Raw genomic sequence first — 15778 nt, forward strand, 5'->3', positions numbered from 1 at the left:
CTGTCGTATGCCTACAATGATGAACAAATTGGAGACTTGTTGTTGGAAAACCTCCCACTGCAGAAGTTGTATAAGTTGTTTTTGGAAATGAATCCAGATATGGCATACAAGGATCAAGAAGGGACTTCCAAGCATGACCTGGTGCTAATCCCGGATTTGAGTGCTAGCTATGTCTAATTAAGTTTCAGTTGTTTATCTTCTAAGTATTTGCTCTATGTTGTGTTCTAAGTTATTTAGCTTCTATGCGAGTTATGTTCCAAAGGCCAAATTTTCCTATATATGGTCCTTTCTTTGTATGTGTTGGGGCACTTCATATAAAATCCTATCTTCTAATATAATCTCATCTTCTCCATAATCTCATCTTGCTCTTCTTCATCTTAATCTGAAATTTTGTGTGAAAATAAAATTCACGCAAAACCTTATCTACCGTAAGGTCTTTACCGTTTCAGACATGCTATTACTCTAAGTGCCACTGCTATTAAACTAAACATGCGGTGTTCTTCATGATGTTTAATTAATTCATCTATACATATATTAAAGCATAGAATTCTAGGATAGTGTGCTCCCGCCAAGAGCCACATCAATTGGCCCAATGTATCTTTCTGATTCTTATCCGCTGGGTTTGAGAATGCAGGCAGTTTTGGCTCCAACAGTACAGCCCACATTTGAATTTGAATTTTTTGGAGCCCAAATTATTGCTTTCTTTCTCTATAAATAGCAGTTGAAGATGATTGGTTGGCTGTGATTTTTTTCACTAATCCATTCTCATTGTAGATAGTAACACGAAATTTTTTGGGTGCATAGAGCTGCAGTAGAATATGATCTTCCGTTGTCAATTTGGTGTACTTTTGGAAATTGTTGACCTTGCTTAGATACCAAATTTTCTCACTGCCTGATTCATCTTCAGATCTGCATATATTGACGTTCCATGACATACAACCCTGCACTTTGAAGTTGACAGTATGATGCAAGTTCTTGGCATTCTCTCTAACAAACTCATTTGGGATAATCTGAAGATTGATTGTGCAACAAAATTTGCATTAGTAATAAAGTAGAGATTTTATAAATAAAATAATTTTCTTCATTGAGTGTAGAAACTAGAAAGTACCAGTATTCCTCCTTCTTTAATATGTGGATGAGTATGGTTTAGTTTGATGATAATTGATGGTGAGCGCATTCTGCAAATACCATTACAAGTAAGAACTAGAAACATAATGTAGAACAAATGATTTCTTAATCTATAATAGCTGTTATTATATCAAATTTATCATCAATTGATTGGTGTGTTCTTCAATTCATTTTTTCTGAAACTAATTTTAATTATAAACAGAGTTCATACAATGGAGAAAATAGTGTAATCCTCACAGTAAAAATCAGTAAATATTTATACTTAAGGCAATGAGAACAAAGATTATATGGAATGTCTATTCTCTAAATAACTCTTCACAGATTTATACACAAGGAAAAACAATTAGTTAGGCTATTAAGTAAACTAAATTTGAAACTTTACAGTTTTTGTGAACTTATTTGGAAGTAGTATACTATGAAAAAAAATCTGACTTTATAAGTATGAAGATTGACATTTTTTCAGTTTTTCGGAGAATGAAGCTTACATATCGTCTATGATCTTGGAGCAGTCGTGGATACGAATCGTTGAACACAGAAATTGGCCAACAGCTTGAGAGATTTTATCCGGTATTATTGTTTAGCAACCAATGTTAGTGTAATGTGTACGCATCATCGGAAATTGATCGACGGCGATTATGTCGATGTGTTTCTCTGTTGAGTACTTGGGTAAATTTGGGGAGATGAAAGAGGGATTGTTGGGTAAATAGTAGGAGTATTTAAGATTATGATTTGATAGACTCCAGGCGATGTCAATTTATTGGCTGTAAGCCTTTAATGCTGTAGCTGAATTGATATTGAATTGATGACTGTAATGTGTACGCATCATCGAAATTTATACGAATATATTTGTTGTATTGATATTGTGGTTATTATATAATGCAGTATCAAAATTTTCAAGTGCAAATAAGAAAACAAAGTTATAATCTAAAAAAATAGAATTGTTAAAAAACAATATATATACGCCCAATTTGTATTCTATTCTATTAATTACATTATTTACTAGAGTATAGGCCCAAATTTATTTTTAATTGGAGCTTAGTTTATTTTGTTCTGGTCTATTTTTGCATACGTAAATTAGTATAGCTTATGATGAAATAAAAAATAACAAATGATTAAAGAATAATATTTTAAGAATTGTATTTTTAATAATAACATTTCGTTATCATATTTTATGATAAAATAAAATGAGAATGCTTTGTAGTGTCTAATAGAATTTGTTTTGAGCTCTCTTAGAATTTTAATGCTTTGTTTTGTGATATTGTGTTTCGAATGCTTTGTTTCAGAGTACAGGTTTTATTTATTTGTTTCATAGTACAAAATTTATTCATCCATATAAGTTAGAAACTAATCTATAAAATAGAATTTGTTTTGAGCTCTCTTAGTATTTTAATTATTATTCTTATTGTATTAGTTAATTCTTTTCATTCACTTTTTATTTATTATTGGGCCTAATTTTATATAGTTGGGCTGCCATAGATGTTTCATCTAACAAGTAAACTGTTATATTTTATTAGCCCATTGTAAATAGCAAATTATTTGTTAATATTGATGTATAAATCGAAAAAGATATACAATTTTTATTTGTTAATATAGATGTATAAATCGTAAAAGATATACAATTTTTATATATTCCATTTATACAGAATATATAAGTCTATTGTAATGGTATTTGAATATAATATATGATTAAAACTATTTTTATGCGAAATAGTATAAAAATATTGTAGAATGACCTTGACACTGTCTGTTTTTATACGAAATAGTATAAAAATATTGAAGATATTATTTATTATTTCTTTTATTGAATTTATAGAACAATGTAATTGTAAATTGTTGTGTTTTAGAAACTTTTGTTTATTGTGTAATTAGTATAGAACTTTTTTGCAGTTATGAAGGTTATTCATTTTCTTATTTGCAAAAGCCCATTAAAGAATATTCATATAGTCCAATTAAATGTTTTATTTGGGCTTCGTGTTTGTTGTGGCCCGATTTTAGGTATAATATTTTTGTTTTGGGCCTGTATTTAATGTAATATACTTGTGAATATAATTTAGATATTTTTGTAATGTTGATAATTTGCAATTTACATAATACATTAGTATATTGATTTTTTTTTTTGGGGGGGGGGGGGAAGTTTGGCTTTGTTAAAGATGAAATTAGTTCTGATATTGATCATGTTAATTAAAGATTATAAATACATATTATTCGATAGGGGGAGATGTTGGAAAGTGATAGTATACGAGATGGTTGAATATGACAATTGAGAATCCTAATATATACTCCAATAGTACATTTCATAATATAATACATTTTAATGGTTAATGTAATAGTTAATCATTTGATCTTTTTTCTATCTTCTCTTGCTCTCTCTCTCTCTCTCTCTCTATATATATATATATATATATATATATATATATATGTTCACGTACAATACGTACATGAAATTAAATACTCTCACTTAATATTTGTGTTTATTTTTTCATAATATAATATATTTTATTTATTCGTTTATATTACATATTTTACTAAATTTTCAATTTCATTTGATTACTCTATATTTGTTTTTGTTTCACTTAAATACATTTATATATTTTTATAATATGTATGAATTATCGGTCCGTGCGAAGCACGGGTATAATACTAGTTAAGTATATAGTCTCGTTATACTTAACATCTGCAAGCCACTAAATTTGGATTTACAAAAAAATTACTAATAAGAAGCATTTCCAATTTCAATGATTTGCAATACGTAAACGTTGATTTTTTGATTGTGTGAGTGGGAAAAGTTTACGATGGCCCATCCCAATAGGAGAACGATGATTGCCCCTCAACCAAACCCTAGCCGGCCGTAATCTTCCCTCACTACCCTGTCGGCCGATTTTGCTCCCTCCTGCCTGGCGATAACATGGCAGCCTCTGCCACCACCGCTTCCTTCCCTAAAATTTCCTCAAACTATGATCGTCCCGTCGCTCCATAGATTCCCGATACCCAGCGCTCGCCCAGCACCCTGCCGCCGGCCATAGCTAGGGCTTCGGTGGTGTCATTTTTGAGGGCCACGTCCGCCAATGATTCGGTTCTGTTCCCAAAAATTGAAGCCGTCTCTAGGGTTCCTGCTTCTACATACTTGGGGACGACGGTGGCTGACCCTATTATGAGCTTGTTTATTGACGTTATGGCCACTACTACACCCTCCATGGCCACCGATTTTTCCACCCCGATCCACTCGACGGGGTCTGTTCAGGCGCCAGTTGTTACTGCTAGCGTGCCTCCGCCCTCAGTTGCGATTCTACAGCCGCAACCGCCTTATTCTGAAAACCCTACTAGGGTTCCGCTCGATACGTCGGTCCCCAAGACCACGACCTTGATCCTTCAAGTGCCTACTGTCCACGCGGTTTCTTCTACCGCCGGGACGATCAGCGCCCCCCCAATTCTTGGGGCCACATCGGTGGGCGCCAAGATCGACTCCTCGGCCCAAGTTGAATCAACACCATGCCACCCGCCACACCATGATCTGCATGGGAGGGACAAGTCCGACCAGACCTTCGCAGACACTTTGAAGTCGAATGAGAGATACCCGACTGATTTACCGGCACATGACTTTACTGTTCTCACACCGACAGTAGTCAATGATAAGCCATGTCTTATTCTTTCGGAGGCCTTTCATCCACGACAGATTCGCTCTTTCACTCATGCTATTCATGGTCGTCTCATCCTCTGTAAGGGTGATCGACCTAGGTTCGCTGCTGATCTCTATGCTGAACTACAGTAGCTTTGGTGTCTGGAGCAATCTTGGCAGATCATACCGCTGGGGAAAGGGTACTTTACTCTTAAATTTTCCTCTGCTACTAACATGGCAATGGCGTATGCGGCCTGGTACTCTTCATCTGCAGGTGTGGGTTTCGAACTTCGATCCTTACAAAGCCACGACTTCCCTAGCTCAGGTATGGATTCGTATCTTTAACTTGCCGCATGAATTTTGGCATCCGGAGGTGTTTTCGGGTATTGCTAGACATGTAGGCGCTCATTTAATTATTGATGGTTTATCTGCGCATGCTGTTGTGGGTCATTTTTCTAGAGTCTTAGTTGAGATGGATGTCTCTAAGTCTGTGCCTGATTATTTTAATGTTAGATATGGTGATCGTGTTTTTACGATTGGGTTTGGTTATGAGGATCTTCCCTATTATTGCCATGTTTGTTGTGTTGTTGGCCATGCTTCTAACACCTGCAGGTGGTCTAAGTCGGACACTGACACAACTGTCCAGGAAAAAGCTAAGGCTAGATAGGCTAGAGAGGCTGATATCAAGCGTCAAGTGGGTCAGAAGTTGCCCACGACGGTTCTTTCTTCCGGCCTGATGACAGTGGACAACATTGCTGCGGTTGCGGTGGATGTCTCGGCTTTTGGGGAGGGAGTGTCAAACTCCCCCAGAAGCATAGGCCAGGGTGCTCAGGTGGTTACTGTTCGGACTGCCACTTATCGGGCCCCAGCTTTTGGAAAGGCCAGTGATACACATATTGAACCCCACCAAAACCCTTTCTCAGTTCTGGAAGCTCTGGAAATTGCTGATTTTGTTGGTGGGGCCAGATGGCCACTTCTCCGAGCAAGCAGAAGAAGCATTCTACTCAGCATGAGAATGCAAAGAGGTGAGTCTTGAATAGTTCCACTGATCTTAAGGCAGGTCGCTCGATGCCCCGGCCACAGCGGACGCAAGAACCCAGTCCTAAGCAGATGGCTCGGTTTTCCAAGTCGTTTGAGAACAACGGGACAGAGAAAAGAGGGGACTTGGAGCAACACACCTTACCTCCTCTCCCTGAGCTGATCCATTACACTGAGATTGGGAGTGATGGCTAGACCCATTCTCGTCACATATCCTTTAAGCGTTCCCCCAATGATGGTAGTGTCACTCTCGAGTATGATCCGATGCAGCATCCGGATCTTGAGTCGTTGCGGCAGGAGCTGATTGCTAAGAGGGCTGCCCTTGCAGCTGTTGGTCGGGTTCCGACTAATTTTCTTGAGCGGGTTTTTGAGGCCAAGGCTAATGGGGCCGCCCTGCAAAATTTTATGGTTTCTAGTTCTTCGTCTAAGGCTGATAAGATTATGTCGGGAGTCTGCAAGCAAAAATGGAGAGATATGATAGATGAAAATGATCCCCCTGAGGAGGATGAGCTCTCCGACACCTTTTGATGAACGTTCTTGCTTGGAACATTAGAGGTATGAACAATAATGCCATGTCTCTTCTTCGTCATTACTGTGTCACTTATAAGCCGTGTCTGCTTGGTATTCTGGAGCCTAAGTCTCAGTTTGCTACTATTCCTGCTTCTTACTAGCAGTCTTTGGGTTTAGTTCCCGTTTATCAGAACAGTCGGGGTGGCAGAAGGTCTAACATTTGGGTTTTTGCGGATATTTCTATTGCTTCTACTGTCGTGTTATCTACTACTCAGGTGGTTGTTATTCAGTTATGTTTTATGAGCTCGGTCTACACTATGGCCATTACTCATGCGGATTGTGATTATATTGAGCGTCAGAGTCTTTAGTCTTCGGTTGGCCCGTTTGTGACGGGGAATTTTCTCATCATTGGTGACTTTAACTCTATTTTGGGTGCTCATGAGCGTCTTGGCAGGCGGATTCCAGCCACTACTCCTTGTCTGGAGTTCAGAGAGTTCATTGATGATCACAGCCTGGTTCAGCCCGAGACTACTGGCTCTTTTTTCACTTGGACTGATCGGAGGTGTTTTCCCTTTTCGATTGAATCTGTTTTGGACAGAGACCTTCTTTATCAGGACTTCTATGATCTTTGGACTTCTACCTCGGTTTTGGTGCTTTCCAAATTGGAATCGGATCACTCACCGATTCTTCTTCGTTGTTTGGACTCAGAGGTTGCCCCATTTGACAGACAGTTTCGCTTCCTCACTATGTTGTGCAGTCATGAAGGTTTTCTGGACTAGGTGAGGGCCTCTTGGACTCTTTCTATTGATGTTCTTTGTCCCATGGTCAAGGTCATGAAGAAGCTGAAGCGTCTCCGCCCCGCTCTCAAGACCTGGAATAAGGAGGTGTTTGGCAACTACAACACCGCTCTGACTGATCTCCAGCAAGATCTTAGTGCGCTGCAGCAGAGTATCGATGCGATGGGCTACTCAGAAGTGTTTTTTGATCAGGAGGTCGCCCTTCAGGCTGAGATGGGAACGCTTTTAATGTGCAAGACTGAGCATCTCAAAAGCAGAGCAGGATCACTTGGCTATCTGATGGGGACCGTAACACCAGGTTTTTCCATTCTATGGTCAAGTGGCGTCGGGCTAGCCACAAGATCAAGCATTTCAACATTAATGGTGTGCTTTCTGATGACCCTGCCACGATGGCTGCTCACGTGGTTGATTTCTACAGTAGCTTATTTGATGAGCCTCCTTCGGACCCTGTGGACAGATCTTGGATTCCTCAGTATATCCCCGCCTTGGTGTTTGAGTCCGATGCGGGGATGCTCATTAAACAGCCGTCTACCACGGAGATCGGGGACACGGTTTTTTTTATGGATAAGGATAGCGCGCCTGGTCCCGATGGGTTTTTTGGGGCATTCTTTCAGAGTGCTTGGGAGATTGTTGGGGAGGACACTATTGCTGCTGTCTCTCGCTTTTTCACGCATGGTTACATCCCAACTGGCCTAAATGCCAATCTGTTATGTCTTCTGCCCAAAAAGTCGGATGCGGTGGCCATCTCGAACTTTCGTCCCATTGTTTTGGAAAACTTTTTCTTTAAGATTCTCACCAAGATCCTTGCTTCCCGTCTCAATTTGGTGGCTGCCTCTATTGTCTCTGAGCATCAGTTTGGGTTCATCTCTGGGCGTTCTATTCATGAGTGCATTCTCCTGGCTTCAGAGGGGGGTTAATTGCTTGGAGCGGTCTCTGTGTGGTCGAAATTTAGCTCTTAAGGTTGACATCAAGAAGGCCTTTGACACGCTGAACTGGGACTTTGTGGACACTGTGCTTGATTGTTTTGGTTTTCCCGCCCGATTTAGATAGTGGATTCGTTCTGCTCGTATCTCTGTCCTGCTGAATAGGGAACAACATGGGTATTTCAGCTGTTCTCAGGGTGTGAGACAAGGTGACCCCCTGTCGCCCATTTTATTTGGGATAGCTGAAGAGGTGCTGAACCGGCTTCTGTTGGACGCGGCTGAGAGAGGTTTCATCTCTTGTATGAGTATGTCTCGTTCTTCAATCTTCCTGTCTCACCTTCTTTACGCAGATGATGTCCTCATTTTCTATAGGGCAGATAAGCGTAGCTGTGTTATGAATGATTCGATCCTTCAGATCTACGCTGCTGTTCCTGGGCAGGCCTGCAACAAGGCTAAATCTACGGTCTATTTTGGCAAAGGTGTTCCGACTCAGGTGCGTCGTCGTCTCAAGAGGGCTCTGTGCTTCTATATGGGTTCTCTTCATTTTATCTATTTGAGTGTTCCTATTCTCGGGGAGAGTTTCGGATTCTAGGATGGCATTCATTCGGGATCGCATCATTGCCCACTTCCCGAAGTGGCAGGGGATGCAGCTGTCTATGGCCAGCCGAATTTGCTTGGTCTTTTCAGTCATCAACAGTACGGCGGTGCACAGTATGCTGATTTACAAGTGGCATGCACAACTTTTACATGACTTGGACAGAGCCTGCCGATCCTTTATTTGGACGAGGTGCACTTCTTCTAAGCCGCTTTCCTCGGTGTCCTGGAACAAAGTCTGTGCCCCTAAGCCTCAGGAGGGTCTGAACGTTAAATCCTTCACCCACATCAATCAGGGGTTTATGCTTCGTCTGGGCTGGCAGATTATTTCTCAGGATTCGATGGGTTTTCGTATCTTTCGGCAGCGCTATTTGGACTCTTGTTTGAGGCCTCGCTCTCTTTGGTTTTCTTCTTCTATTTGGCTGGGTACTAGATAGACCATCTCTAACCTGATCACGGATTCTTACTGCAGCATCGGTCAAGGGACCTCGGTTCTCTTCTGGATGGACAACTGGCTGGGGTACAAACTCATTGACAAGATTGGGATCCCCAACTCTATTTTTCGTTATCTTCAGCAGCCGATCTCTGACTATTACTTTGAGGGCTCTTGGCACTTCACTCTGGACTTCCTGATTACCTTCCCAGACACCGCCTTCGACATTATCTCGATCCCCATTTCTGGTATTGGGGACCGGCGTGCCTGGACTCACTCCCATTTTGGGAAGGTCGCTTCGTCTCTTGCTTTGGATCATCTGCGCCCTAGTTTTCCCTCGGTTGACTGGGGAAATTGGATATGGGCTCCTTTCATCCTGGTCCGCTGTAACAGCCCAGCTCCAGAGTTGACGGTTGTCCCCAAAGACCAACACGAGTCTTTTCTAGCGTGTTTTGTCCTCACTCTCACGCTCCCTGAGAAACTTCCCAGGGTGTCACCCATCCTGAAATTGCTCCAAGCCAAGCACGCTTAACCTTGGAGTTTCTTCCACGTGGGCACCAGAAAAGAAGATGCATCTTGTTGATATGAGTAGCCCAATCAAATCCTTTAAGCTCTCCTCGAATATGCAGTGCCATACCTGCATATTCTCGGAATCCCTCTCGTTCAGGTGTGTTCCGGTTCATCCCTGCGCCCCTCCGCTTGGAAGTCTTTAACCGGAGCCGCTCTTTGTCCGTGCCTCTTTTTGCACCGGCGATCACTCCGCACTTCGTCCCCGGGTGTCACAGGCCCACCAGCTTCTGCTTGGTTCGTCCCCGAACTACACCGTACTGGGAGAGGTTCGGCTCTGATACCACCTGTAACAGCCCGGCTCCAGAGTTGACGGTTGTCCCCACAGACCAACACGAGTCTTTTCTAGCGTGTTTTGTCCTCACTCGCACGCTCCCTGAGAAACTTCCCAGGGGGTCACCCATCCTAAAATTGCTCCAAGCCAAGCACGCTTAACCTTGGAGTTTCTTCCACGTGGACACCAGAAAAGAAGATGCATCTTGTTGATATGAGTAGCCCAATTAAATCCTTTAAGCTCTCCTCGAATATGCAGTCCCATACCTGCATATTCTCGGAATCCCTCTCGTTCAGGTGTGTTCCGGTTCATCCCTGCGCCCCTCTGCTTGGAAGTCTTAACCGGAGCCGCTCTTTGTCCGTGCCTCTTTTTGCACCGGCGATCACTCCGCACTTCGTCCCCGGGCGTCACAGCCGCTGATCGATTGTTACCTGGAGTGTCATTCTGGGCCCCCTTCCTACGACTAGCCTTCTGCGCCGTCAAGGTTTCCAGGGCCCGAGTTGGTGCCCTCTTTGTAGGGCTGATGGGGAGGACATTGATCACTTGTTCTGCGACTGTAATTTGGCACAACAGGTTTAAAATTCATTGTTTGCTTGGTTCCGGGTAGATTGCACCTCTTTTCTGGATGTGGGTAGCTTCATCATTGGTGGATGATAAAGTGGTGTGATGTCCACTATCTGGAGCATCTGGAATTATCAGAACAAAGTGGTGTTTGATGATGTTTCAATTTCTGCTACTGCCTTGATGGTGCAAATCAAGGCTTTTATTCTGGAAGCTGCTCGTTTCAGCCTTAGTGAGATGGCTAACTCGGTGGAAGAGTTACTGGTTCTTCATGAAATTGGGGTACCGGGCAATCCTCGTCGTCCTACCTCTTATGTTTATGTGTTCTGGTCTCCCCCACAGCATTGGAGGAAGATTAACATTGATGGCTCTGTTCATGGATCACCTCTCAGTATCCACGTTGGCGGTATTATCCGCGATTCCACTTCGGTTATTGGATGCTTCCATTTTTCTGCTGGCCGCAGTTGGGCTTTTAAGGCTGAGCTTTTTGCTCTCATAATTGCTCTGGAGTAGGTTGTGTCCCAGGGCTGGGACTACATCTGGTTTGAGACAAATTGTACTTATCTGGTGGAGCTTTTTCGGTCCCGTTCAACTACTGTTCGGTGGCGTTTCCTTAGTAGGTGGAGAAAGATTATTCAGGATATTGATGGCTTACACATCATGATTTCCCATCTTTTTCGTGAGGGAAATCGTGTTGCGGATTTCTTGGCTTCCTCGGTGTCTGATGAGGGTTTCTGACCTTTTGTCATTCCTGATATTCTGCAGCTGGTTCGGAATGATTGGTGTGGTCTTCCTTATGTTCGGATCGTATCATATGCGTTGTTGCCTTATGGGGGCGATTCTCTTTTCAAGGCATGTTCTCTCTCTCTCTTCTCTTTGCCCTGCTTGTCTTTATTCTTTGCTTGTTTGGTTGTGTTGCGGGGAGTTTGGTCCTCATTATTTGATTGATTGCTGGTTATTGAGTACTCCACGCATGCTGGACAGTCCACCGGTTGACCCCTGGTGTGGTGTTTTGTTGTGATTGTTGTCCTTGTCTCTCCTGGTTTTTGCTGCCCCTGTGGTGTGTTGGAACTTAATGAAATGTCTTAATCCTAGTTTTGATGATACCAAAATCAATAGGTTTCTCGTGTAATAGATTAGAACTGTTCGAACTCAAGTGTTAGAGTTCTTTTTCTAGTTTAGTTCTGTTCTGAAGACTGAAGACTGAAGTAGCCGACTGTTGTAACGATGAAAGGCAGAGTCAAATACTGATATTTGACTAACCAGTCCAAGAATCAGTTACGACTGATTACTTAATGCGAGCCATGTGGACTCAGCTAATTGATACTAAAGTCAAGTATCAGTTAGACATTCTTCCTCGGACTGAACCTCTAATGTTTAAAGGAAGCCACACACTCCAGAAGTACAGCCGCATTAAATGCAGAGATCTCAGGATCATCCTTTCTCTGCAGAGGCCCTTCCTTTTTGGTGATTACCTTTTCAGAGATGTCCTATCTCCTGCTCCTCAATAGTCGTTCTTACCAAACAAGGATCCTCGAAGATTGAAGTCTTAGCCCAAGTTCAAATTACTCTCTAACGGAAGAATTCTTGAAGACCATTTCAGCCAACGGATCTATTCAAGACGTCTCCTATAAATAGAGCTCGAGGATCACTTCAATCTTCACTGATTCAACTACATAAGCTGAAACGATGCCGAATTCGTCACTCAGCATTTAAAGCCATTCCAAAGTTTGAATCGAAGAAGAGAATCACAAAGTCAAAAATCAGTCACTGTTGATTACATACATTCTCTTAGAACTTAGGCAAATATTGTATATCCAAAGCCTAGGTATAACTGATTGCAGAGGACTTGTTCTTTGTAATCTAGTTGGCAAGTTTTCGAGCCTCTATTCAACTGACCGAATTGAGAGTTTGTTGTAAAGGAGTTCAGACCAGTGCTCTATCTCCGAAGAGATCTTAATGCCCAGTGTGCGCTAAGAGTGAGAAATCCAACCAGGTGTGTTGGTACTGAAGATAGGATCTTCAGTTGTCTAGGTTTGCTGTGCACCCGTAAGTACATGCCCAGTGAAGTTTGTCAGTGTGATCGACTGACCGTGGATGTAGGAAGTGTTTTTCGAACCACGTAAAAATCTCTGTGTTGTTTACAGCTTTTAGTTTTTACCTTCTTACTTGTGTTCAAACCTTCTCCAACTGAAAACTGATTAACTGCAAAGAGAAACTTAATTTCTAACAACGTGATTAATCTCACAGGCTATTTTGAAAGAAAAGTTTTCCGTTGCGTGTGTTATTAGTCTAACTGATTAATCTTCGGATAGTCAATAAGATACATAACATCTCTCTGTTCAACAAACTTGACTGAAGCTTTACGTGTATCAGTTAAAGTCTCAGACTTAACTGATAACTCCTTACCGAAGAGTATTCATTATCAGTCATCAACCTAAACTTTACTAAACTCCTTTAACTAAAAAGGTTGTGTCAGTTTGTGTTTCAAGTTTCATTTTGAAAAATAGCCTATAGGTGTATTCTCCCCCCCCCCTCATACACCTATTCGAGACCCTCCGGACCTAACATGGTGCTATGAGTTTAATGTTTTGGGTGCAACACCTTGGTGAGCAATTTCTTAACGCAATTTGTCCAGTAGATTTTATGGGGAGTGTTTTCATTGCATTGCCTAATATCTTTCTCTGGTGTGTTTGGATTGTTCGGCTATTAATATTTTGGGTCTCTGCTCCGCTGAGGATACCGTTGATCTTCATGAGCATGAGAAACCACGCGGGAATATTTTGGATAACCTTCGAAAGTGTTTATCCTGTGAAGATGACCTTTTTTTGAGAATTTTAAGGCATGTTCTGTATGGGTTTGAGACTTATTGTAAAGGCCAATGCATTAGAAAATTCACTCATAACGAAAAATTGGGTCTGAGCGAATTGAATTGTATCAGCTTGTTGTTGCACCTTAAAGCCTTGGCTTGGCGCACCTCTTTTGGTCTGTACAGATCTTGGGAGACCTAGATAGGAAGGTGCTGTGTTTGGTTGTGGGTGCAACGGTGTACCGCCTTGGATGTTGTGGTGGTTACTTGAGTAACTACTTTTGGTCTATCCTATGGGGTTCATCTCCCCTACTTTTGTGTTTTGGCGTGCTTGCTTCTTTGTTTTTTGTTGTGTTTTCCGTGTATGCTCCTCTGTGCTTTTTGGTTTTAGGTGGTTGGCTCTTGGCCTTTTCGAGTGGATGCACGGGGAATGCTACATGGGTGGGGTGTTATTGTCCTGCCCATTTTTGGTTTACTGGCTCTGCCCGGGTTTCTCCAGTCGGGCGTTTGGTTTGTTCTCCATTTTTGGGTATTTTTTTCCGTTGTTTCTGGTTTGGATGAGCCGGGCCTTCTAGGGGTGATGGTTAGGATGAAGCTCCTGAGGTGGGCCTTCCACGCTCCTCACCGGTTCTTTTTCTGTTTTCTAGACGGGCACTCTTTTACCTCTTTTCCTTGAAGAGGTTTCTTGAGGCCAGTTGCGCTTGTGCACTCATGGGTCTAGGTTCTTTTTTCTTTTTTAATAAAATTTCTATTTCAGCAGCAATATACTTAACATCTGCAACACTTAACTATAGCCTATAAATAATGATTAAATATACCTATTGATCCTCTAAAAGCAAACTAAATTGAGTTGTATATTGAAAGAACATTTTACAAATAAATAACGCCTAAAAGCAAATCTAAAATGCGTAAACAAATTAACTTGGATACTTGGATAGACAAGAAGCAAACTTAAAATGCTCTAACAAACTTAGAATGAATTCATAACATTCAAACTTCAATACTTGGATAGCTAAGAAGCAAACTTAAAATGCATAAATAAATTTAAAATCAATTCATAACTTGAATCAATACAACCCTTAATGATCTTTGAATATAGCCACTGCAAATAGAATTCCAACCAAAAATCCAAAAATAAAACAAATAGGGTATTCTTTAATATTTTTTCGAGCTAAACTCATTGACGCTTGCTTTAGACAATAAACTCAGTCTGTCCACTTCCACCACTTCATCTTTTGCATAGTGTTTTGAGTTGCAATACCTCTCGTATGCATCCACCGCTTCATCTTCAGTAGGAAATGACTTATACACGCATCCCTTATATCCAAGCACAAGCGGTGCACAATTTTCACAATTTGAGAATACACCGGTTCGTAATCCTTCAAATATAATGTAAAATTTTGTACTTGTTCTTCTTCTATATTTAATTTCCATAACTTTAGAGAACAAAACAAATATATGCGGTTGCTATGTATATTATCATGAGCGTAGGCTGCCATTATGTGAAAATATATATATAAACCGTAGTCTGTATATTAAATTGTTATTTAACATTGTGGATATTCATTTGTTTATTGTTGTTTGTATTCAATGCAGAGATAAGCCCTAGTATACGTATATTAAAAGGTATATAAGTAATTTTATCTTCTTCACCAAATATAAATAATATTTTACATAATAATTAATACTTATATTTACTAATTTAACCTTGCGTGGACAGCCACAATGTGGCTGTTTAGCATTACTCTATGCATTTTGCTCAAAATTATATACTAATTGCTCGAATTTCTAAATACTTTGCAGATAATTATTCGGCATCAACAAAGTCTTAATTTGCATTAACCAATAAATTTTTCCTACGGCAGCAACATCAAGATGAGCAAATGGATTAAAAAAAATATTAATAACATTATTACATCCAAAATTTGCTTTAATTTTCCTCTAAAAAAAATCTTTACTTCATTTTTATAATAAAAGACGGTCTCATATGAAGACACGAGGACACCACACCCAATTTAAATTTATTAATCTCAATTAAAGTTTATTACTCCATCCGTCCACACGAAATGAATACATATATTTCCTTTTTAGTCCGTCTATACAATTCTTTAATTAATACTCTCAAAAAGTGGAACCTTTATTCTATTCGCATCACACTCAATATATTTTTTGAAATATGTGTCGTCCTCAAATTGGTACTCATTTCGCGAACAAAAGAAGTAATTTTTATAATTATAAAGGTGTTTATTAACTAGAATTTGTCAACTCTAGTTGACTGTATTTTCACGTACGTCCACCTCTCTCTCTCTATCTCTCCAGGCCCGTGCCTAAGGGCATGCTGAACATGCTGTCGCACAGGGCCCCAAATTTTTGGGGGCCCAATTTTTTTATTTATATATATATATATATATACTCCCTCCGTCCACGAAATAAACTCCCAGTTGGGGTTCGGCACGGAGACTAAGAAAGCTGAAAAAGGTGGTGTAAAAGACTAAAAGGGTAGTGTTTATGTACTGTGATTACTTTTA

General features: G+C 40.7%; 1 protein-coding gene and 1 long non-coding RNA gene across 2 annotated transcripts; both read left to right on the forward strand.

Moving 5' to 3' along the window:
• The first annotated feature begins 1109 nt into the window (after positions 1-1109).
• Positions 1110-1986, forward strand: LOC130996976 (uncharacterized). The gene is made up of 2 exons (XR_009092901.1): positions 1110-1196; positions 1638-1986. It is a non-coding gene; the product is annotated as an uncharacterized LOC130996976 (long non-coding RNA).
• Positions 1987-6349: 4363 nt separating this feature from the next.
• Positions 6350-10954, forward strand: LOC130998591 (uncharacterized). The gene is made up of 11 exons (XM_057924006.1): positions 6350-6403; positions 6457-6567; positions 6661-7002; positions 7123-7319; positions 7388-7928; positions 7996-8100; positions 8209-8299; positions 8363-8505; positions 8605-8723; positions 9079-9451; positions 10580-10954. The coding sequence occupies exons 1-11, from the start codon at positions 6350-6352 to the stop codon at positions 10952-10954; spliced, it is 2451 nt and encodes an 816-aa protein (XP_057779989.1).
• Positions 10955-15778: the final 4824 nt, after the last annotated feature.

The sequence above is a fragment of the Salvia miltiorrhiza genome, chromosome 8, assembly GCF_028751815.1.
Source record: "Salvia miltiorrhiza cultivar Shanhuang (shh) chromosome 8, IMPLAD_Smil_shh, whole genome shotgun sequence".
NCBI lineage: Eukaryota > Viridiplantae > Streptophyta > Magnoliopsida > Lamiales > Lamiaceae > Salvia > Salvia miltiorrhiza.

Coding starts and splice junctions, on each gene's coding strand:
- LOC130998591 (XM_057924006.1), top strand. CDS start 6,350: ATGCCATGTCTCTTCTTCGTCATTACTGTGTCACTTATAAGCCGTGTC. Junction 7,320..7,387: donor GAGATGGGAACGCTTTTAAT/GTGCAAGACTGA, acceptor CCGTAACACCAG/GTTTTTCCATTCTATGGTCA. Junction 7,929..7,995: donor ATTTGGTGGCTGCCTCTATT/GTCTCTGAGCAT, acceptor TCCTGGCTTCAG/AGGGGGGTTAATTGCTTGGA.